Here is a 22,819-nt window from a genome sequence, read left to right on the forward strand (position 1 = left end):
TCTTTTATTTCATAACAAAAAAACTTTGTCTAAATGTACAATTTTTATTTGGGATGATGGAAAGTTTTGATTATAGATGGTGATGATGGCAGCACAATGATGTGAACATAGTTAACAGCACTGAGTTACGTACGTGATTAAAGAAGAAATTTTATGTCATATGTATGCAACTAGAATAAATTTTTTTTTAATCCATTAAACTGACAATGCAAACAGTGAACTATGTTAAACTATGAACTATATTTGATAGTGCGATTATGATAATATTTTCTCATCAATTGTAACAAAGGTACTACAATAATGCAAAATGTTAAAAATGGCAGTGAGGAAAAATAAAAAGAAAAAATAAATAAATAATGGGGATAAAGGGTAAAATAAATTGGGTAAATGGAAATACTGGTGGTCAATGAGAGGGAGGGATAAGGTGTATGGTATGTATGAGTTTTTTCATTTTTCTTTTTCTTTCTTTCTCTGGACTGATGCAAATGCTCTAAAAAATGATCATGGTGATGATGTGATGACATTGTGAGCCACTGACTATACACTATGTATGGAATGTCTGTGTGTAAAGATTAATCAATAATTTTTTAAAAATATGGGTGAGTATATGGGAACTCAGCATTTTCTCCATAATCTTTCTGAATACTGCCAAGTTCTCTAATAAAAAAAAATTATTTGGGAAGGAAAAATGTTTTTTTTACAACTTTAGACAACCTTGTAACTCTAGAGCACAACTCTAAAGACCTATGATTGTGGTGCATCTTCAGCTAGACTGGACACCCACCTGGCATGCACTGTTCCCTCCTGCTGGTCCCCCAGCACCTCACCATGCACCTGGCACTTAGCCAGTAACCTACAAATCTTTTGGGAAGAGAAGAACAGAACCTGAGTTACTTCTGGGCACCTGGAAGCAAGGGACAGAGGGACAGGCATTGACAGCAAAGGCCTTTCTCTCCAGATGGGAGTGACCACATCGGTTCACTGGGTGCCCAGGCAGCTGCTGATGCAGGAGGATGGGGGCCCTGCTGGAGCAGGGAGACACTCACTGGGGACAACCGTGCTCTCTCCAGGATGGCCTGTCAGCATCACTGTGGTGTGCGCAGTAGTACTCGGGTCCGAGGGCTGGCTGCTCATCCGAGAGACATTTTGTTGATTGTCAGCATCCTCCGGCTGCTCCATCACCTTCTGGAGAGAGGTGCTGGGCAGTGCATGCACAGGGCCCACACCCATCTTCCGACTGGCCTCCACGTCGCAGTGCGGCTCCCTGCAACAAAGAATGACATCCCAGGGTCTGACACTGCCCCAGACTCCTGTTCAGTCTGCAAACCCAGCTCCTTAGTCCCCTACCCAGACTGAGAAAACACTGACCACCTCCTCTACTCCTCTAGCATTTCATAAAATTCTTATCATCTGTGCACTTCTGTGCCTTTGCGTGTGGAAGGTAGCAAGAGCAGCATCATCACACATGTAAGCAGCAAAGCCGTCTGCAGGATGAAGAGGCCTAGAGTTTGATGCTTCCTAAAGCACAGGTTAGGACTTGCACTGACCTCCCAGCTGTGTATAGGGCTTATAAGGACGGCTGGCTTAGCCAGGCCTCCTTGACCCAAAGTGCTCACAGACAGGACCAGCCCACTGGGGCTGCCTCCCTCAGACTACTTCTTTCCCACCGCTCCCTTCTCCACAATGTTCCCTCAATTTCTCTTCTCCCTGGCCACTCTATTCTCTTCTCCTACCATTCACAAGTCAGGGCCTCCCAAGCCAGTCCCAACAATCTCTCCACAAGCCCTCTTTTCCTCCCAGGCTCCTTGCAATGATCAGACCCTTCTGCCAAGCTCCATACCTTAGCCCTGAAAGGTACCCGCGGACCACCGCAAGGGATAGGGCGAGCTGCCTGTAGATCTCCACCCCACACCCGAGCTGCCCCACTGTCTCTCTGACTTGCCCCTGTGGGCCCAGGGGCTCACCTGGGCTGATGGTTCCGGCTGGCGTCCTGCTCCTTGCCCAGAGCCTCACCTTCCTTCTCCGTGACCTCCTTCTCCAAGGAGTCATGTGCAGACAACGCCTTGTGCCGCGGCCGGTGCCGCCACGCAGGCTCCTCGGCGCTCCCTGGTGCCCGCCCGCGAGCCGCCGCGGTGCCGCGCCCATTGCTCAGCCTTGGCCCCGACACCGGGGACATCCTCGCCCCGCTCGGGCGCATGCCGGTGGGTGTGGTGGCGCTGCGGCTCCTTTTCAGGCGCTTGCTCCCGAGAGCCCCTACAGTGATGGCGCCGGCCTCCCTCCAGGCCCGGTCCCGAGCCACGCGCGCGCTCACCCCTGCTGTTGCAGGAGCCCTCGGCCTCCTTGCTGTGGCTGTGGCGCGGCCGAGGCCTCTCCTCCCGGACACCTGGCTCCCCGCCCTCCGTCCTGGGGCCTTCGCTCCGCTCCTGCTCCCCCGCCGCGGGGGTCGGGGCCTTGTCCTAGTCGTGGTGGCGGTGGTGCCTGCGGGGCGGGTCTGCCGGGGTGCACGGCGGCCGGGCGGGCTCAGCAGTGTCGGAGCCATTGGCACCAGGCCGGGCCATGCCCCCCGTGGGAGCGCGCGGGCTGTCGCGGACCGGCTCCACCAGCAGGGGCCGGTCTAGGTGGGTCTTCATGTCGGGCCGCAGGTGGAGCGTGGTGGCCAAGAGCAGCCGCTCCTCAGGGTCCAGCTCGCTGTAGAGGCCTCGCAGCTGGCGCGCATGTTCTGCAGCCGTAGCTGGCTGGCGCGCTGTTCCCCCACAGAGTGCGCCTTGGCCGAGTTCTGCTGCCAGCTGTTGGGAGGATGACGGGTGAGCGACGGGCACCTGTGCCTGCCGGCTGCCCCGCCACTCTGCCTAGCATACAGAAAGCCACAGATGGACACACAACAATGGATGGAGGGTGGTGCCAGGGAAGGAGGGAGAAGGGGCAGCAGGAGCGCTCAAGACCCCCTCCTCAGAGTCGAGGCAGAGGAAGATCTAGAGAGGCCCACCCAGAGCTCTGGGGAACCGGCTTCCAAACTCCCTTCGTGGAGTCCCTCACCACCCCCCAGACTGACTGCCTGCCTCGGTGGGTGCAGGCTGTGGGGATAGCAGGCACCAGCAAGATGGCACAGACTGGCTTCCAGGACTTGCACCCTCAGCCCAGAAAAGACAAAAAGGGGGAAGGAGGGAAAGCACCATTCAAATGGAGCAGAATGATGGAGAGGCAGGAGGCAGCAACACTTACCCAGCCTGCCAGGGGGACGTGAGTGGAAAGGCCCAAAGACGCAGCCATTTCTCCAAAAGGCACTCCCCCATATCCCCCCCCCCAGGAAAAAAGCCACAAGCCAGAAGCAAGAAGGCATTTGTGAGGGGATCAGAGGAGAGATACGTCCTAATGTGAAGGAAGCCGGGACAGCCAGTCCCAGTGGAACTGACGCGAGGTACGTGGTGTACCAGGGCACTCAGCACTGCCTGGCAGCCACCACTTTCAGGAGCCCAGAGTTGGGACTGGGGCAGGGATAGGGACATGGATGTGCCCCTCTTGGCCACCGATGTCCCCTTTCTTTGACCCACATAGAGCCAGCAACACCGGGTCAGCCCCACTTCCAGGCTAGTAAAGGCCCTTACCCCCTTCCCCACCCCATGTGGCCTCCACAGCCCCAGTAGCCAAGGGAAGCCCTTGGCATTTGGCTCCTATTGAATAAGCCACCCAGGTAGGCGACCCCAGCCCACGCCTCCCTTTCGGCCAGCATCACAGCCTTCAGCCTAGTGAGGAACTCTCCCAACTGGCACACAGGTCTCAGCTCCCTGCACCTCCCTTCACACAACCCTCGCAGCAAACCTGAGCCTCAGGCACTACTGCTGTCCCCATTTTACAGAGCAGAGGACTGAGCCTACAGAGGGGATATGTGCTCAGGGCCCCTCAGTGAGGCAGTCATGGAGCCGGGTTCAGGCGAAAGGGAAGACACCTACCTGACGGAGATGTGTGGTCTAGCCCGGCCTGGCCACACCGGTCAACAAGGCAGAGCCACAGCCCAAGGAGGCCACAGGTGACCTGCAGAGGGCTGGGACGAGCTGGGCCTCCAGTCGACCCCTCCGAGGCTAATAAGTACCAACCCTGGCCCTTTCTTAGAGAAGTCTGGGCCGCAGGGGTGTGGGAGACTATGTCGGAGGGCAGTGCCTCACAAGCCTGTACAGAACAGAGAAGCCCAGTCTGGGGGCCAGGCAGGGTAGTGTGTGGGTCCTTACCTGAGAGGTTTTGCTAGCCTGGCTGCCTGGCCCACCTGCCTCCTGGTGGTGGGCCCTGAGAAAAGAGGGTTGTAACTATATGCAGTGTGCTGTGTGCCGGGGTGAGGCTGGGTGTTGGGGAGAGTGACTGCAAACAAGGACTCCTTCCCGGAGCCCCTTCCTTTGGCACCAGGATGGGAAAGTGAGAGTAGATGAAGAGGCTGGCAAGGCTGGATGACAGGGTCAGGGCAGGGTCTGTCTGTCCGGCCAGTTCTGGACGTCAGAGACAGGACAGACAAACCACTCTGAGAAGGGGTAAATGAGAAGGGGAGGAGTCCCAGAGCCATGCTGCCCAGTCCCCCCAAAAGGAAAGCAAAGAAAAGAGGGAGAAGGAGAAGGAAGAAAAAGAAAGAAAACAGGAGAAGGGGGAGAAGGAGGAAAAGAGCTGGGAAGGGGAATTCTGCAGGTGGGAACTGTGGTTGTACCGAGCCCTCCAGGCCCCCTATGGCCCTTGCTCAAGGTCAGTGATGACCGACCTGGCAGACTCCACGTTTGCAAGCCTTGCTTGTTCGGAGGCATCACTCTGGATCTGGGGCTGGTGGGGGCCGGGGTCATGGCCAGGCCCCCGGTGCCAGCCTGAGTTCTCCTCACTGGCACGGAGCAAGAGTGAGGCAAATAGTGCCTCTTGGACTGTTTTCTAAGTTAGGGCCAGTGGCGCAGTGGTAATGGGGACGGGGCAGAGGGGGCGCTCTGGATGGCTGCAGCGTGGGGGCGGCCCGAAGAGGAGCTGGGCGCGCGAAGGAGCGCGGGCGGGTGGGGTCCAGGGTCTGTGGGGCGGGGACCGAGGGTGGAAAGGGGCCGGGCTGGTGCTGGGGGCGGGCCCGGCGCGGTGGCGGTGGGCGGGGCTGCGGCACGGGGGGCAGGGCGGCTGGCCAGGGACACCCCTTCCCGGTCCCCTGCCGGGGCGGCTTCGGCTCGGGCCGCGCTGGAGGCAGCAGTGGCTGGAGGGCGACTCGCGGGGCGCGCGGGCCGCGGGGGAGCCGGGACGGTCGGCCCCCAGGAACGTGGGTGCCTCCACCGCGCGGTCGCCCAGGAGCCGCCAGGACCCCGCGGGCAGCACCATGCGGCAGACTTGGGGTGCGCTGCTGCTCGGCGCCCTGCTCTGCACGCACGGTAAGCCACCCGCCCGCCGGGAAGTTTGTCGCCGGGTCCGATCGTGGCAGGATGACTCTCCCGGGGGGTGGGCCGCGCAGGCTGCTGCTGGGGAACCATTGTCCGGGCTCAGAGCTGTAGCCCGGAGACTGCATGCCAGGGAGGGGCGCCAGGGGAGCCAAGAGGGGGCAGAGGTGGACGGTACCCCTGCCCCAGGCTCGGCGCTCCCAGGCTGCCCCAATGCCATGGCCAGAGCTGGGCAGGGTTGCTCGCCCTCCCCAGCGGCTCTTGGAGAAGTTGGGGCTGTTTCTCTTTTGGGTGAAGCCAGGGTCTGGGTGTCCTTGGCGCAGGGGCATGTGTGCAGAGAAAGGGAGGCAAGGAAGGGTGGTCGCGGCGAGACCCATACATCGTAAATAGTGCTCCTTCCCGGGGTGTTGGATCTCGGGCGGATTGCGGCGCGGGGCCCGTGTGCAGTCGGAGGACCTGAGCCCGGGATCCCTCTGCCCCGGGAGCAGTCGCCCAGACCCCAGACCTCCCTCCGCCGAGGGTCTCGGGCACTGCGTGCTCGCAGCATCTCCCCTCAGCGGTGTTTTGGGTTCCCTTTCCCGGCTGCGGCCAATCAGCTGCCTGCCCTGGATCCTCCTCTGGGAAGGTGGGGGGCGGGGGCGGGACGGGGTAGGAAAGGGCCACCGGAGGGACGCGGGGAAGAAACTGCTAGAAAGATCCCGCGATGCATCCCGGCCGATGCAAGCCTCGGACGTCTGTGCCCGGCGCGGAGGGCCCCGGCCCTCGGGGAGCGGGACGGCGGCCGCATCTGCTCCTTGTTAGGAACCGCTCGGCGCCTGTGCGCGGCGAGGGCTCCGGTGTGCTCCGTTTCCCGCAGCCGCCGCGGGTGCACCCCCTCTTGTGTGCAGCCATCAAAGAACTTTGATCCCCAGACCTATCCCCATCCTTCCACTGCCATCCAGTGGTGGGGGGGGGGGTTGGGAGTTCCCGAATCTGCTCGTCCTCCTCCCAACCCGACTGGGAGTGGGGTTCCCAAGGAGGGAGGGGTTCATAGACTCCGGCCTTGCATCGGTTCTTTTTAGAACACGGGGAGCTCTTGTGAAAATAGTGCAGATTTCGGAACTTGCCTGGCAGGTTGCGGAGATGCCTGGGCACTTGTGTTAAAGATCGGTTTACACCCCAAATCCAAAACAGAGGTCCTGTCGGTTATTTAAGCACCCGTGGATTTAAATGGCCTTTTCCACGTCTTCTCTAGCGCGACCGAGCTCTCCGCGCTGCCTCGTCTCCGAGGACTCCAGCCTGGCCGCCCCTCGTTCCTCCCGCGTCCTCCCCAGCCTGCTCCCCCCTAGAAGGTTATTTGTAGCCTGTGTGGCGTGTCGGGACAGCAGCCCTCCTGGGGTAGGAATGTAGCTGCTCTTCCCAACACATGGGCCTCTTAAAGGGACAGCTATGCTTTTTGTGGGGGAGGGTGTCCCTCCTTGGCTGCCGGGAGGGGATGGAACTTTCCAACTCGGCCCCCTGGAGGAAGTTTTGAGAAATATCTAGGGAAATGGCAGGGGACCTGGGGGGTGGGGGGAAGGTCTAATACAGATACCAACAAAGCCAGGGAGGGGATTGTCGCTTAGTGCCCCTGGGAAGGGGGAGCTGGAAGGTTCTGGGCTGAGACAGACTAAGAGGACTGTACTTCTCCAGAGCTGCCAAGACTGTCCACCCTGCCCTGAGAGGCTGTCCCTGGCCCGCACCTCCTTCCCAGCAGATGTGGTCTTCCCAGCAGTTACGGACCAGGGTGTGAGAAGACCCTGCAGAACCAGGATCAGACGGAGCTGGGGGAGTGGAGATGGGGCAGCTGGGCTACAGCCACTGGGAAATTCTGCACTGAGGTTTTGCACCCGAGTGTGCGTTGCACCAAGATTGCTGGGAGGGCTGTAAAATTAAAAAAATAATAAGAAAGAATCCACCACCAGAAGCCTGATGAATTATTAAAGCAAGAACTACAGTATGGCAACAACATATGAATGACAGCCGTTTCATGACAGAGGCTTGGGAGGGACAAAAAGAGATATAAATGGTTGATTACTAGATTAATAGACCCCAAAGTGGAGTGTGGAGTACGATCTGTTAGGATGCATGGAGAAATTATAATTTCTACTTGTATGTATTAAGTGGGAAAAAATTAAACTTAAGAATAATTTTTTAAAATACATTCACACAGAGGCTGGAGGTGAGAATGAGGGTAGTGGTTTAACTCCTTTGGGTCCTTTTTTAAGAAAACTTGTTTTGAGTTAAACTTTGAAGCACAGGAAGTTTTCTGTGTGCAATTCATAAGGATAGTCAGTGGCGTCAAGATTTGAAATTTACCCAGCTTGGTACTGAGCCCTCCTTGTAGGCTGTGAGGTCAGAATCCTGGTTCATCAGTGAGAATGAGCAGTTACAGAGCCTGGAAACAGTACAGCCCAAACTTACCCCACCAGGATTCCTGCCACTGTGTTCCAGAGACTTAGGGAGAAGACATGGTGCTCAGCAAAGGAGTAGATCAGTTAGGCAGACCTGACCTTAGCTAGAAGTGAATTCAAGACACTGATGTTCAAAGTGCTCATCTGGATGCTGCTAGGCTCCTTGGTTCTTCCTGGCGCTGGAGCGTTTGGCCCAAGCTTACATAATACCCCAGCCTTAAAGCTTTTGGAGGAAACTTTGATTGCTCTTAATAGCAACAAATGTCGTCTTCTTGAGGGTTGAGGTGAGGCCACAGGCAGTCTACCTCTACTTTTGAAGAGTGGAAGAAAGTGTGTTTGTCCTGGAGATCACTTCCAGGTAGATGAAGAGATGAGAACTGTTGCTCAAGAGTGCTTGGGTAGATGAAGGGTTGTTTCTGAGGATGAGTGCAAAAGAGCCGAGCTGAGACTGGTCTCCTGTCCATCAAGCTGTTGTCATGGTTGTCATGACCAGTTGTCATGGTGCTAGGGTGACCTTGCCCCTGATGTTATTGGACTTGTGAAAGATACTTGGCTTGTCACTGATTTTGGATTTCCTCTTCTGTCCCTTCTGGAATATCAGATAACATCTTTGGGATTGGCTCATGGTATGAAGAATGACAGTTGCAAGGGAACCAGGTCTGGCCATGTCTGATGCAGAGCACATTGGGCATGTCCATCTTCTGGGCAGTCAGAGAACATAGGAGGTCACCGAGGACATGGGTGATTTACAGGTCTTTGCTCATCCTTTCTACAGATTGACCACTAATCTTCATCCTCAAGAAGGAAAATAGGAGGGATTGGCTATACAGCTTCTTTGAGGAGATCAATACTAGGGACTACAGAATTTCAGGGTCTTCCTTAAGAAGCTCTTGGCTAAAAATTTCCTCTGGCCTTGTGTGTTTTACGTTTGGGCAGTCTCACAGTTATGAGATGGTCTAATGCCCTTGGTGCCTAGGTCTGGTGGCCTCTTACAGCCATGGTCTCCCTGCATTCCTTGAGGGCCTTAGACACGAGGGCCTTGTCACATTGGCCTGGGCATGGGGCATCTGGGCCCCAGACTCTGTGCGGACTGCCATCACATCTTCAGCAACAGAAGTGCTCCTCCTCTTCTCTGCCTAGTGGGATTCAGCATCCCAGGGATGACTGGCTGACTGAGGAGCACGAGTAAGGCCCTATAAATAGCTCTGATGAATGCCTGTGCTTGCCAATCTCCTTCCAGCCTAGAGCCAGCAGGATCAGGTTCTATTTCCCTGGTATATGCAGAAGTATTTGGTAAACTGGGCTCTGCACCCATTCATTTGTTCATTCATCAGCAAACTCATCTGTCCAGCACAAATCTAATCACTGCACACACAGCTCAGTGATTAAGAAGGCAGACCTCAGTTTGAATCTGGCTTTGAAGCTTCCTGGTGACCCTGTGTAAAACATCAATCTCCCTGAACTCCAGGGTTCTTCTTGTTTGTTGCTGGGGGGGAGGGGGCGGGGGAAGAAAGGAAGGGCATGCAGATAATAATAGCTTACCACATAAGAATACTTTATCTATTAAATGAGATAATAGTATGTTCAAGCCATCAAGCACGGGCCGGCTACCATTTTTGCTTAGACAAATGTTACCTATTTATTAGTAAGATCGCATAAGTGATGTGAAGATATCTTGATCAAATTGCATTAAGAGAAAAAAAGGCTATAGAATTCAGGTTTCAAATGAAAAGACTGCATAAGTGGATTGGAGATGGTCCTTGTCTTGGAATATGGGAGCCAGGTAAATACTCATACTGTAGTGTCATGTACTAAGACAAGTTTGTCATTTATTCCAGTTGGTTTTTGCTTTTCTTTTAAAAATCTTGTTCTGGGCCACAATGGCTCAGCAGGCAAGAATGCTCGCCTGCCATGCCAGAGGACCTGGGTTTGATTCCCAGTGCCTGCCCATGTAAAAAAAATAAAAAAGATCTTGTCTTGTTTCCCTGCCCCCTCAAAAAAGAACTTAAAGCCTAAGCCTGTCTCCTTCCTGCCCACACTTCCTGAAAGGAGGTCTGTTAAGCCATGCCACAAGCGCAGGGAGTCCCCTCCACATTAGTTGTGGGAGAGGTGCTGTGAGAGGGGCTTTCCTGGCTGAGCTACCCTGTAAAACAACAACAGGATGATCTGCACAGCTGGCTGCAGCAGGTAACCTCTCTCCTTGAGCCTGAGTCCTCATGGAACTGAACAGTTGGGAATTCCCAGCTGTCCAGCCCATTGGCTGCAGAGGGCGTGGGGCTTACTGGGTAGCGATGACCCAATTTCGGAGCCGGGCTCTGGCGGAGCCTTTCCTTCGCGACCACCGTCTGCGCTCAGAAATCCCGTCCGTGTGCAGGGGATAATTGATGTGAGCCCCTGACTCTCCCCCAGCCCAAAGTCTGACCCCTGTTGTCTCTTTGTTTCTTCCTTTTAAGCTGGCGGTAGCAATGTGACACTTTGGGGAGCTGCGGGACGCTGCCGATAATCAGGAGCAGCCGTTAAAAGGAGCTGCTTCTCTGGCTTCCTAGAGGGCCTTTGAGTCCATTTTCTTTTCTCCTGCATTTTTGATTTAGAAGGAAGCAAACACCCTCGTTGCTCTCAGGCACCTCTTATACCCATCAAGCAAACTTCATTCTTTTCCTGCAGGCAGGCATTCCCTCCTTACTCTCACGGGAGTGGATGCCTGCACGCTGCTCTGACGTTGTGCTCCCCGAACACTGTGAAAGCCCCCCCAGCACTCAGACTGGCCGAGAAGGGAGGGGCACTGCTAGAGACCCAGCTGAGGACAGCCTGGCTGGGACTGGCTGCAAGCCCTGACTTGGCTGCCGGAGCTCCCCTCACCTCTTTGCAGAACTGGGGATCAGAGCTGGGAGCAATACCGGAAACAAAAGACTGGGAACAAACCTCCCATCTGGCTGCAGCTGGGGCACAGAGGTTCTGCTGCATAATTGCGTGCCTGAGGTTCACTGGGGCTGGGGAGCTCCTGGCTCCACATGGCACCTTTTGGAGAAGAGGGACCCTCCCAAGTGTGGGTGTGGGTGTGGGGCCAGGCAGGTACCGAGCAGGGTTTGGGGGAGGCACTTAATTAGCACGTGAGAGTAAGGAAGCTGCGAGGCTGTAAATGCTTCCAGTGACCTCTCCAAGCTCAGCAGCTCCACTTCCTGGCAGGCCTGTGGGGCCGGGGCTGAGGGGTATGGCCTCACATGAGGCCCGATGTGGCCCTGCCCGACTGCTGCGGCCTGGGCGAGGGACAGCACCTCCGTTGGGTTGGGTGCAGCCCTGTGGAACCTGGGTGGAGATGCCAGGGCAGGACGCCTGTAAGCCTGGCAAATGTGGGGCCCACCCTGCTCCTCTTTCCACTTACCCCAGCCCAGGCAGCTCAGAAAAGGATTTTCCAGGACTGGATCAGAGAGGCAGTAAAGGTGAATTCCCTGCAGTGCATTGCCCCCAAACCAGACCGTCTGTTCTTCCCAGAAGGATCTGCTCTGGAGACCATCTTTGCACCACAAACTGGGCCACAAAATGAGGTCAAAAACATTGGTGAGGGGCCGTTGGCATTTGTGAGTGCTTTGGCCCTCCCTGCGTGGTGATGAGTGTGCAGCATGGGGGGCATATGTCACTCTCACAGTCCCTTGCGAGGTGGGTGCTGTGTGCTCCTGCTTTACAAATGGGAAACTGGGGCTCAGAGCTCAGGAGTGGCTGAGGCTGCATCTGACCCCCAAGCCTCAGCTGTCAACCCTAAAACCTCTCAGGACAGAATATTTTAAATCCAGGTCATCCCAGAAGGTCTGGGGTGTCTCATCTTGGATTAACCACCCCTGTCCTTTCTCAGGCCTCTTCTTCACAGGAATCCCTGTGCAAACGGAATTAATTACCTTCCAGGTGTTCTTTGGTGGAGACATGCTTCAGAAGGCCCCACCAAGCGGCGTGGGGTTGGCCCTCTCAGAGGCCCTCACCTGCTCCGGGTGGGCCCTGTGCTGTTAAAACATAGGGGTGGGGGCGGTGCTTGGAGCCCCGCAGGGCAGAGCCAGGTGCACGCCCTGCCAGTTGGTGGGATCATCTGACAAGCTCCTGGGTGGGGAAAGTAAAATTTTGAGGACTTTGTGGAGGCATCTGGCATCATGGCTGCATTCTGGGTTGAGAGAGTGGGCACATCCCAGTGAGGATGATGCTGTCAGTGCTCATAGCTGCTTACCCTGTGCTGCGCATGTGTGATCGCATTTAAACCACCCACCTGTAACACAGGTGCTGCTGAATTGCTCCATGCTTCAGGTTCTGAGTTCTCTCTTCCATACTTGCACCCTAGGAATTCGTCGATGATGCGTGAGATGAGGCTAAAGGCTGCCTCATTCCCTCCAGAGAAAGGCAGTAAAGCACGGCTCTTGCTGCAGAAACCCCACTTCCCCTCTGTGGCTGTTCGTTCCATGTGACTCACACTAGCCAGCCTAGCCCAGGGTGCTGGCACTGCTGCTTGGCATGCAGTAGGGGTTTCTAGACACCCATCCCAGGCCCTGACAGAGCAGGTCTTAATTGTGGGACAGCTAGAAAAGGCAGTTGGGGGGAATAGTAACTTATAATGGTAATAACAAGAGTCATTTTCTGTTAAGACCTTAATATGTGCCCAGCACTATTCTAATTGCTTTTTTCTGTAAATTTACTAATTTAGTTCTCATAGCATCCATGTGAGGTACGATTCCTTATTATATCAGATTTCCTAGTGAGAAACTACTTTATAAAGAGATTAAATAATGTGCCCAGGATCAGACAGCCCGGAGCTGGTTGAGTGGGGATCTGCACCCAGGAAGTTCTGTTTCTATGTTCTTAACGTCATGCTCTTCTGTCTCAGAACTTTGAGGTTGGCCCTTGAGAACTTCTTTGTTTTTTGTTTTTTTTTAATTAAACTTTATTTTGAAATCATTTAAATCCTACAGGACAATTGCAAAAGTAATGCAAAACCCAAAGAGAGAACACCCACATATTGCCCCCTAAACCCCTAACTTCTACTAAACCCCTAAGATCTACTAACTTCTAACATTTTGCAACATTTGCTGTGTCCTTCTACCTATCCCTTCTGTTTTTGTTTTTAAGAGTGGCAAGGAAGGGCCTACCTTGCTGGGACCAGTACCACCGTGTCTGATGGGGTCCCTTTTGAAGGGCCCACAAGGAAAAGATGTCACCAGGTAGATGTCTCAAACTACCCAGATGAGCATAGCCTCTAGGGACCTCAGGAATAAAAGGGACTGTGGGACAGAAGTAAGTAAAGTGATGATGTTGGATCACAGCCTGAAGCCACAGCGAGTGAAAGGAACTCCTGCAGGAGAAGAGGGCGAACCTAACCCAGGGTGGACTGGAAAGCTACCTTAAAAAAGGACAGGCCTCCTTTTCTCTTGGGTAGGTAGGAAACTACTTTGATTTCTGGTCTTCTGCACCTCTTTTTTCCTTTGACCCTGACTCACAGCCTCTGAAGGAATGGATCATTCATTCATCCATCAGACAAGCTTGTGCTGATCCCTCACAAACCACGTATCGAGCTGTGCTCCATGAATACAGAGGTGTATCGCATGCAGTCCCAGTGGCCAGAAGCTTTGGTCTCATGAGTGAGTAGTAAGGCTGGTGTTGAGCAGGTGCTGCCGTAGAGATGCACCCAGACCCTCTGGGGCTCAGAGGATCTGCCACCTGAGCCGGGGCCCAGGTGGAGCCAGGCAGGCACGTGAGGGAAGGGCTCCCTGTGGGCTCTCGTGTTGCCATCCACTGACCCTTCTTGGTGTTGGTCCTCCTGCCCCTGGGACAGCCCTGCCCTGTCCTGGCAGTGACGTCTGTAGGCCCCAGATCTCTCCAGATTCCAGGTGTCTTGGAAGAGGCAGGTCCATTCCTCTACGGCTCCTTGCTGCCTCCCCTTCTGTAATGCCATTTGTCTCGCCACCTGTGCGTCCCCTTCCCGGAGAGACGTCGTCTGTGGGGGTCGACAAGGAGCTGAAGTAAATGGACCTACCCCTTGATTGGCCTGGGTGTAGTTTAGGGTGATCTCTCATTGCTTATCCTCATTGAATAAGTCACATCACTGCCCCCTATGGGCGGGAGGAGAGAGGCAGACAGGCTGTAAGCCAAGTCCCGGCTCGTGGGATGGCGGGCAGCAATGCCATGGCTGCTGGAAACCCAGAATCTGACACTGCCCTGCGCGAAGACTGGCCGAGGCTCTGTGGGGTCCCATTGGGCTCCCCATTCACCCTGGACCTGGTGATAAGGGGGCCTTACCTGTTAGGCCCCAACGTGACCACTCAGACGGCCACAGTGACTGACCAAGCATGCAAAGTGTGTGCGGAAGTGGCGTGGGAACTCTAAAGAGAACCTGCAAAGCATTGTTACTCATAATCAGAAGTCCTATTCTTCCCTGGACTATTCAGCACCCAGGGCTCTAGTTCAAAAGGCCCGGGCCCCCCACTTCCCTTGCTTCACTGCTTTACCTTAGGGCATAGGAAATTGGTCTTCAGCCTGAGCAGTATCCAGGAGAGTGACCACTGCTTCAGACAGAGACATGCACTGCACATCTGCTAATTGAAAATCGTAATAAGAGGACCCTGACCGCCTGGTGCTTTTTTGACCAAGGTTTTAGAGGTTCTCATGATAGCAATACCATTTGTGGGAGAGGACATATGAAATGGTTAAGAGCAGCGGCTCTGCAATCAACCTGCCTGGCTCAGCCATCCTGCCATGTGACCTCCCTGCAGATGTAACCTGTATCCTCAGCTCTGCAGGGCTGGTGGAGGTCACAGCACCACCTCCAGGGGTGGCTGCAAGGGGTCAGCGATGGTGCACCAGGAAAGCACCTAGCGACGTGCTTGCAGGACACTTGGTGCATACTCCATATGCATTAGTTGCATTATTAAAAAGCATTTGCTGTGTGCCAACCCCTGCTAAGCATCTTACATTAGTCAGGGTTCCCTAGAGAAACAGAACCAACAGGAGAGATCTGTAAATATGAGATTTATAAGGGTGTCTCAGGCCACCATGGTAATGGAAGAGACCAAATTATGCAGGGCAGGCTGTGAAGCTGGTGGCTCTGATGAAGGGTCTGAATGAACTCCACGGGGAGGCTCGCTGACTGGAGAAACAGGGACAGTCTCTTTTATTCCTCAAAAGCCTTTGACTGATTGGATTATCTCATTGTGGGGACCCATCTTAGTTGATAACAGATGTGATCAGCCACAGGTGCAGTTAACTGACAGATGATTTAATGTACCAGCCTCCGGTTTATCAACCAGCCAGGAAATACCCTTGCTGCAGTGGTCAGGCCAGTGCGTGTCTGACCAGACAGCCGGGCAGCATCACTTGGCCAAGTTGACACCAGAATGTAATTATCACCCATGGATTATTTAACGTAATCTTTATGAAAAAGCTTTTAGGTAATACCCTTCCTCCCATTTTACAGATAAGGAAACTGAGCCTCAGAGGCATTAAATACTTTGTTTCCAGTTGTACAGCTGCTGGCAGGCCAGGACTGGAACCCGCATTTGACTGCCATGCTGAGCTCTCAGCACCCTGCTAAACTGGGTCTTGTCTGTCCGGGACGGTTTCCGTTCTCTCCTCAGAAAGAAGCAGTGATGGGGTGGAGGTGGCTGGGGAGGTGTGGGGGTGCACATCCGTTCAGCCCTCAGACGCCCCAGTGAGCACATGGGCATGTGTTCTAAGAGCTGGGTGCCTTGGTCATCGGAGAGAGCGAAGCCAGGGGAAACCCTCCCCTGTTGAAAACGTTGGCCCCAGAGTGAGGGGCACCCTTGAGTGGCTTTCCAAGCCAGAAGCGTGGCAAAGGTGCTGAGGGCCAGCCCTCCATGTGGGGGCTGCGCCTCGCCACTGTGTCCCCGTTCTCTTGCTTCAGGCACTGCTCTTGCATTTGGAAAGGGTTGAAAGCTGTCCTTTCTGATCGCAGCCCAGCCTCGAGGACAAAGGCAGCCCCTCCACCTCTGGGACCTTGAGGGCCGTGGCTGTTGAGGACCGCTTGCTTTTGGGGCGCAGTGCATCTCTTTACTTTAGGAAAGGCCTGGTCAAGGGCCGGCCTGACCCGGGGCTGCCCAGCCTTCGCAGAGCCAGCCCAGGTGCCGCTGGGCATGTGGGAAGTGGGGTGCTGCACTGCCTGTGGCTCTCCTGACACCCCTCGCGTGGAGCGCTTTGTTCCCGAGTGAGGTCAGGAGCTCCAGCACCACTCAGCCAAAGGCAGGGTGGGGTCCTGGGGATCGCGGGCGAGTCTCCTCTTCACCTGCAGCAGCCCTCTCACCTGCAGACAGCCGGCTCTGCTCTTCCTGCTCTCCAAGCCCAGTGCCTGTGCCTTAAAACCAAGGTCCTCTGGGGAAAGATTAGACCCTGCATCTCCACACCCCTGTGCCTGCATCGCTACACCCTGCACCCCTCACTGCTGTGCCCCATGCTCCCTGCACCCCCCACCCCCGGCTCCTTTGTGCCAAGGCATGAGGTCCGTTTCTTCTACACGTATTTTCCTGTCCAGTCCTTGTGGTCTTTTTACAAATGTGGAGGCCGAGACCTAGGGGGTGAAGTGGCGTGTGCAACGAGGTCAGGTTGGTGGCGGAATGTGGGCCTGTCTGGTCTGGGCAACCTGCTGGTCCTCCACCCCTGCCTTCCCCTCTGCTCTGTCCCCCCTCTTTACTGGACCCTGTGCTGGGCACCCCACACTCTCCTGTGTGTGGCACCATTGGCATTTGGGTTCCCTGCGGTGGGGCTGTCCATGCAGTGTGGATGCTTTCAGCCCCTCCTGGCTTCTGCCCGCTGGGCGCCAGTCCTGACCACCTGGCTATCTCCACCCCTGGCCAAGGTCTCCTGGACAGCGAGCAAAGTCGTCCCCATTGAGAACCACTGACTGAGCCTCTTTTTTCCTCCTCACTGTTCTTCCCTGGGCAGGGTCCCTCCTGGGGAACTCCCCCTTGTGCAGCCCCTGAACGTGTCTTCTTTGCTGTCAGCCTGGCCAGACCTCCCTAAGATGGTCTCTGCAGCTGTGGTGCAGAGGTCTGAGAGGCCATGTCTGTGGCCCAGGTCTGAGCGAGAAGAGCCCCTGTCCCTTCTAGTGCTTTCTGAGCAGGCCTGAGAAGATGGGGCAGGGGTCTGCAGGCTGCCCTGGGAAATAATCTCCCACCCTGAATTTGCAAAGTGACTTGGGGAGGCAGAAACTATGGGGTTGGGTGAGCCTGCTGGGGTGCGGAGCTGCCCCACCTGCCAGGGTCTCCGGGGCACCGGTGGAAGCCCTCCCCTCTCCCTCAGCCTTTGGGGAGGGGGTGATGCCTCGGCCAAAAGCCTGGCGAGTGCTGTGGCCCCTGGCCTCAGAAACACACATTTCTCTGCCATTTCAGGGGTTCACAGATCCCCATCTGGCCATCCACCTGCAAGAAGGGCCCTGCCTCGTGCTCATTCTTGGGTTGAGGCCAGGAGGGGTAGGGTCTCAGGCGCACCCTGGAGGGGTGGCAGCTTGCCCTCTTGTCCCGCCCTGAGCCCTAACTGAGCCAGGCCAGTGATTCTGATGTGAGGTAAGGATGTGCCTCAAGGAGCTGAGCCAAGAGAGGGGAGGCAGGCCAGGGAAATGGTGAGGGCGGGGGGCAGTGGGGTGGGGGCTGAGCACTGCTGCCTCAGACCAGGGGGGACAGGGTGCATGGGGAGGGAGCGGGTGGGGAGGGCGGTGGGGTGGCCACAGGCCTGAGCGGTTAGATGAAGACTGGGAGCCCGAAGTGACCCTGGCAAAGCCCCATGTTCCAGCTGAGGCTGGGTCGGGGACACTGTGCCCTTCCCACACGACCCCGGGCATCCTGCCGGGCACGCTGGCGAGGACTGTGGCAGCTGGTCATGGAACTCAGCGGGCAGAGTGCTTGATGCGCGCTGGGCAGGCCCCTCCTGCTGAGGCGGGGCAGGGGCTGCCTCTGTCCCCCTTCTCCAGGCTGCCGCCTGCCCCTTGGACAGGAGGGCCCTGGCTGTCCCCGCCCCTCTCCACCCCTTGACCCCCCTCCTGGCCACCCTTCTCCCCAGGGGCTCCTGTACTAAAGGGACTTCCACCATTTTAACCCCACTCATGTGTCTTGCGTCCGTGACCAAGTCCCGAGGCCCTGGACAGAGGTGGAATCTTCTGTATCTCAACCCGGGTTTGGGGGGGAGGAATTGGAGACCTGCTGATAGCACACTTTCTCCTTCCTCCACACCTGCCTGCTGCCCGGATCACCGCATCTGGGCCTAGAGGGAGACAGAGGGACCCTGCCTGGCCATTTCTGCCCAGGGAAGGGGTGGGGGGGTATGAGGGGTGTCCCCTTAGCACCATGCCCACCTGGGCTCCCGGCCCTCCCCCTGTGCAGGCTTTGCATGGGCAGGAGCCGAGCCCCCACCTACCCCCATCCCTTTTCTGCCCAGGCCTGGCCTGCAGCCCCGAGTGCACCTGTGGCCGCAGCCACTTCACGTGCGCGGTGAGCGCCCTCGGCGAATGCACCTGCATCCCCGCCCAGTGGCAGTGTGATGGGGACAACAACTGTGGGGATCACAGCGGTGAGGATGACTGTAGTAAGAAAGTGTCCCCGGGGCTGGGGAGCCAGCCAAGGCTGGAGTGGGCCCTGTGGGTCCCCTGCAGCAGGCTCAGAGGGCCGAGCCCACAGAGGGAGGTTTCTGGCCCGCCACCCCTGCCCTGCCTCTCCTGTGCTCATGTGTGCAGCCCACCCAGCCTGGACACAAGCGTGGGGGAGAGTGCCCCGGGGCAGCAGGCGGTCCCTCCGGGTAGCTCTCCCTGATGTTTATGTGCAGAGGCATTTGTGTATGTGTCCTACCTACTCTGCATTTTACATTTACAGACTCTACATGGATGCAGATGATTTCCATTTCTTGTCTTAGCTATGCAGGCATAGCTTTTTTAAATATCATAAATTTTGGAAGAAATCTTACATTTTCTTTAAATCACCCTCTGCCCTTCAAAGTAGTGGCCTGTGCCCAGGTGGCCTGGGTGCCCTGGCTTGGATGTGTAGAGATGCCGCTGCTGAGCCAGCTGCTGGGGTTTGGGGAGGCGGTCTCTCACCTGCAGCACGGTAGCCGCCGGTGCTAATTAATCTGATGAGAATGAAACTACAACCTGAGCCTTATTAATTAACCCGTTCACTAATTGTGATGATTGTAAATGCCTCACTTTCATATGCATTATCTCAAAAGGCCTCTGTGAGCCGAGTATAATTATCCCCATTCTACACTCAAAGAAACTGTTGCTCAGAGAGGGTAACTGACCTCTCAGTGTAAGTAATGAGTTCTGGAAGTGGGGTTTGAGCCTACATGTGTTAATCTTTGTTTAGTAAGAGAAGAGAAAGAGACAGTCCAGCTCTCTCTTTTTCCCACTTCTGTTCCTCTTGCTCATGTTTTCTTTCTCCGTTATCCATGGTTTGACTTCCTGGGGTGGTTTTTCCCCGGCCCCGGGACCCCTGGCCACCACTCCCCTCTGGTGGGGCTTCCGTCCGCTGGGGCAGGAGCAGGGTGTGCGTGGGGGCCGGGGTGGCCGGGAGACCTGGGACCAGGCATGGGAAGGGGTTCGGGCTGGTGCGCGCAAGCCACGCATGGGATGGACGAGCCCTTCTGTCCCCTCCTGGACTCAGTGCTGCCCACCTGCTCCCCACTGGACTTCCACTGTGACAACGGCAAGTGCGTCCATCGCTCCTGGGTGTGTGATGGCGACAACGACTGCGAGGACAACTCGGACGAGCAGTACTGTCGTGAGTGCTGCAGACTGGGAGGGCTCCCTGGGCTCCGCTCCCCACTGACCGCTGACCACTGACCGCCCCCATGCCCGCAGTGCCCCGTGAGTATGAGGAGGACGAGTTCCCCTGCTGGAATGGCTACTGCATCCGGAGACTGTGGCGCTGCGACGGTGACAACAACTGTGGCGACAACAGCGATGAGCAGTGCGGTGAGGGGGCTCAGGGGGGGGGGCAGGCAGGCGCAAGGGTGCAGCCATGGTGCCACCTCAAGCCCCGGCTGCAGGAAGGCAGGGGGCGGCCCCCCGCCCCAGAACCAGACCATGGGGCAGGCCTGGGCTCCCCAGGGCCCAGCTTTCCCCCAGACCATCCACCCTGGGTCTGCAGGGCCTTTGGGTGGGATCACAGCCCGGGGGCAGCAGGCACCTGTGGGGGCCCTCAGGAAAGCTTCTGCCCCCCAGACCTGTGCAAGTGCTTCGACAAAGAGTTCCACTGTAGTGACGAAGGCTGCATCGCTGAGCACTGGTTCTGCGATGGCGACACCGACTGCAAGGATGGCTCTGACGAGGAGAGCTGCAATGAGTGGCCCTGGCCTCGGGCTCTTGGACTGGGACAGGGCATGTGCCCTCAGTGGGCTGGTCCGAGGAGTGCGCTGTGGCGGGCAGGGCGGGTGGAGTCCAAGAGCTCCCACCCTACTGCAAGCCCCCCAGTGGGCAGGAGGGCCCCTTTCTTTCCCTCATGAGGAAGCAACCTGACCGGACACCACCCCGGCAGTCAGAGCACCCCTCCACCAGTCTGAGCAGAGCCCCTTGCCCCACAGCGTCCATGGTGCGGGCCGCCCCTGCAGCCTGGAGGAGTTCCCGTGCGCCTACGGTCACTGCATCCTTGACACCTACCGCTGCGATGGCGACGACGACTGTGGAGACTGGTCAGATGAGTCTGACTGCTGTGAGCATTGGAGGGGCCAGATGGGGCCGCAGGGGCCGGTTGGGGCCCTTCCAGGGAGGCGCGGGGCCAGGCATGGGTGCCTGCGCTCCGGGTGGCTGGCATGGGTCCTGCCTTCTGGCCTGCGCTGGGGAGCTGTGCGTGGGCCGGCTGTGACGGGCGTGGTGTATGCAGCCTCCCAGCAGCCCTGCCGCTCCAGGGCGTTCATGTGTGGCAGTGGCCTGTGCACCAACGTGGGCTGGTGCTGTGATGGCGATGCCGACTGCGACGACCAGTCCGACGAGCACAACTGCAGTGAGTGGGGCCAGGCCTGGGGAGGCACACGGGGCCAGGGGCCAGCAGGACAGGACATTTTGCATGGCACCTCTGTGCACGTGGGCAGGTCGTGCCCGGCTCGAGGCACCAGCCCCAAAGGCCATGCCCCTAGTAGCGCATCTGTCCTGGCCGTGTCCCCGCTGAGGGTCCTCAGGTGTCTCAAGGGTGGTCCCTGCCTACTGGTGATTTGCGCTGCAGGTGCCACCAGGGCCAGCCGTGATGCCAGGGTCAGGAAGACTGGCTCTGGCAGGGGCGCTGACATCAAGAGCCGCTTTGGGGTGCAGGCGGAGACTTGGAGGCCAACCTGTCACGAGGCCTCCGCTTTACCCAGCCGCCTTGATGTGCACAGCGGAACAGTTCCGCTGTCGGTCATGCCGCTGCGTTCGGCTGTCCTGGCGCTGTGATGGGGAGGAAGACTGTGCGGACAACAGTGATGAAGAGAACTGCGAGAACACAGGTGGGGTCTCGCATCGCTGCCCCAGACCCCTGGCTGTGGTTGGGTGGGGTGGGGGTAGAGGCAGGCCTGGCTGCCTGTCCAGTGGGGCCGAGGTGGGCCTTTTTCAGTCCTGGACCATGGCCTGGGCCGCACCTGCCCTACCCACTTATCAGGGCCAGACACAGGTGTGGTGCGGCCTGCAGCCCCAGCCCGGAACGTGATAAAGGGCTGCGCAGTCCGGTGGCCACTCACATTGCTGCACGCGTGCAGCTGCCTTCGCTGGGGCCGCGGCGGCTGACAGCCCCTCGACCCCCGGTCCCCGACCCCCGCTGCCAGTGCCCCTGCATGTCCCCTTCTCTTCTGCATGCTCCGCTTTCCCTCTGGGGCGTCATGGGGAGAACAGGGCACGCTGCCATGGAGCTGCTTCCTGCCCAGGACCCCAGCCCTCCCGCCCCAAATCTCATCTGTCTGGGCAATAACGGGCTCCCTTCCTCTGCGGACCCCAGCCTGCCCTGTGTGACCCTCCCCGCCCCCTTCCCTCCCCAGGAAGCCCCCAGTGTGCCTCGGACTAGTTCCTGTGTGGGAACGGGCGCTGCATCGGGTAGCGGAAGCTGTGCAACGGGATCGACGACTGTGGGGACCACAGTAATGAGCACACCCCACAGAGCTGCCATGAGTGCCCCGAGGGCAGGTGGCCGAGCAGGGGCCCTCACAGCCCAGGAGCCCTGTCTTTGGCCTGGGGAATGCCCAGGCAGCCATCGGTGGGGGACTGTGGTCTGTGCCCCCATCTCTGGCATGGTTGGCACAGGGCCCCAGACTGGAGAGGAGAGCTGCAGCGTCAGCAACAGCAGCTGCACCCACAAGTGCCAGCTGGTGCGGGGGGCAGTGCAGTGCACCTGCCACACAGGCTATCGGCTCATGGAGGATGGACAAGTGTGCCAGGGTGAGCTGGTCCACCGGGAATGGGCTGCAGGCAGGTGGCTGGATCCCCTCAGGGTCAGGCCTTTGCTGGACCAGGCCTCATTTAATCCCCCCGGCAACCCTAAGAGGTGGGAACTGTCCCTCCCATTTCACAGATGGGGACACTGAGGCTCAGAGAGGTTAGGTAATTTGTTGAAGGCCACACAGCTGATGAGTGGCAGAGGATGGATTCCAGCCTAGGTGGAATCACTTGTAACACAGCCTGGCCAGGATGGGGGCACATGGGCGGGAATGCAGCTGGTGGCTTGCGGACAGTGGAGGGGCATGCTCCTGACCCCGCCTGCCCCTCCCAGATGTGAAAGAATGTGCTGAGGAGGGGTACTGCAGCCAGGGCTGCACCAACAGCGAGGGGGCATTCCAGTGCTGGTGCAAAGTGGGCTATGAGCTGCATCCTGACCAGCACAGCTGCAAGGGTCTGGGTAAGAGCGCTGGGTAAAGGGTGCCGTGTAAGGGCACTGGATGAGGGATCCGGGGCAGAGGGCACTGGGTAGAGGGCACTGAGTGAGGGGTGCTGGCGTTTGGCCAGGCTGGTACAGGGCTGGGCCTGGACGGGCCCAAGAAGCTGACTGAACGCCTGAGCGACATCCATCTCAG

General features: G+C 57.2%; 1 protein-coding gene and 1 pseudogene across 1 annotated transcript; one reads left to right on the forward strand and one right to left on the reverse strand.

The window, feature by feature from the left end:
- Positions 1 to 750: 750 nt before the first annotated feature.
- LOC143672732 (voltage-dependent N-type calcium channel subunit alpha-1B-like) lies at positions 751 to 2,337 on the reverse strand. Its single transcript, XM_077147272.1, has 3 exons — positions 1,965 to 2,337; positions 1,047 to 1,264; positions 751 to 861 (listed from the first exon to the last, which is right to left on the reverse strand). Exons 1-3 carry the CDS (start codon positions 2,195 to 2,197, stop codon positions 854 to 856), a joined length of 459 nt encoding a protein of 152 aa, XP_077003387.1. The 5' UTR covers positions 2,198 to 2,337; the 3' UTR covers positions 751 to 853.
- Positions 2,338 to 13,957: 11,620 nt separating this feature from the next.
- LOC143672728 (low-density lipoprotein receptor-related protein 4-like) overlaps positions 13,958 to 22,819 on the forward strand; it is a 32,253-nt pseudogene continuing 23,391 nt past the window's right edge.

The sequence above is a fragment of the Tamandua tetradactyla genome (assembly GCF_023851605.1).
Source record: "Tamandua tetradactyla isolate mTamTet1 chromosome 9 unlocalized genomic scaffold, mTamTet1.pri SUPER_9_unloc_1, whole genome shotgun sequence".
Taxonomy (NCBI): Eukaryota; Metazoa; Chordata; class Mammalia; order Pilosa; family Myrmecophagidae; genus Tamandua; species Tamandua tetradactyla.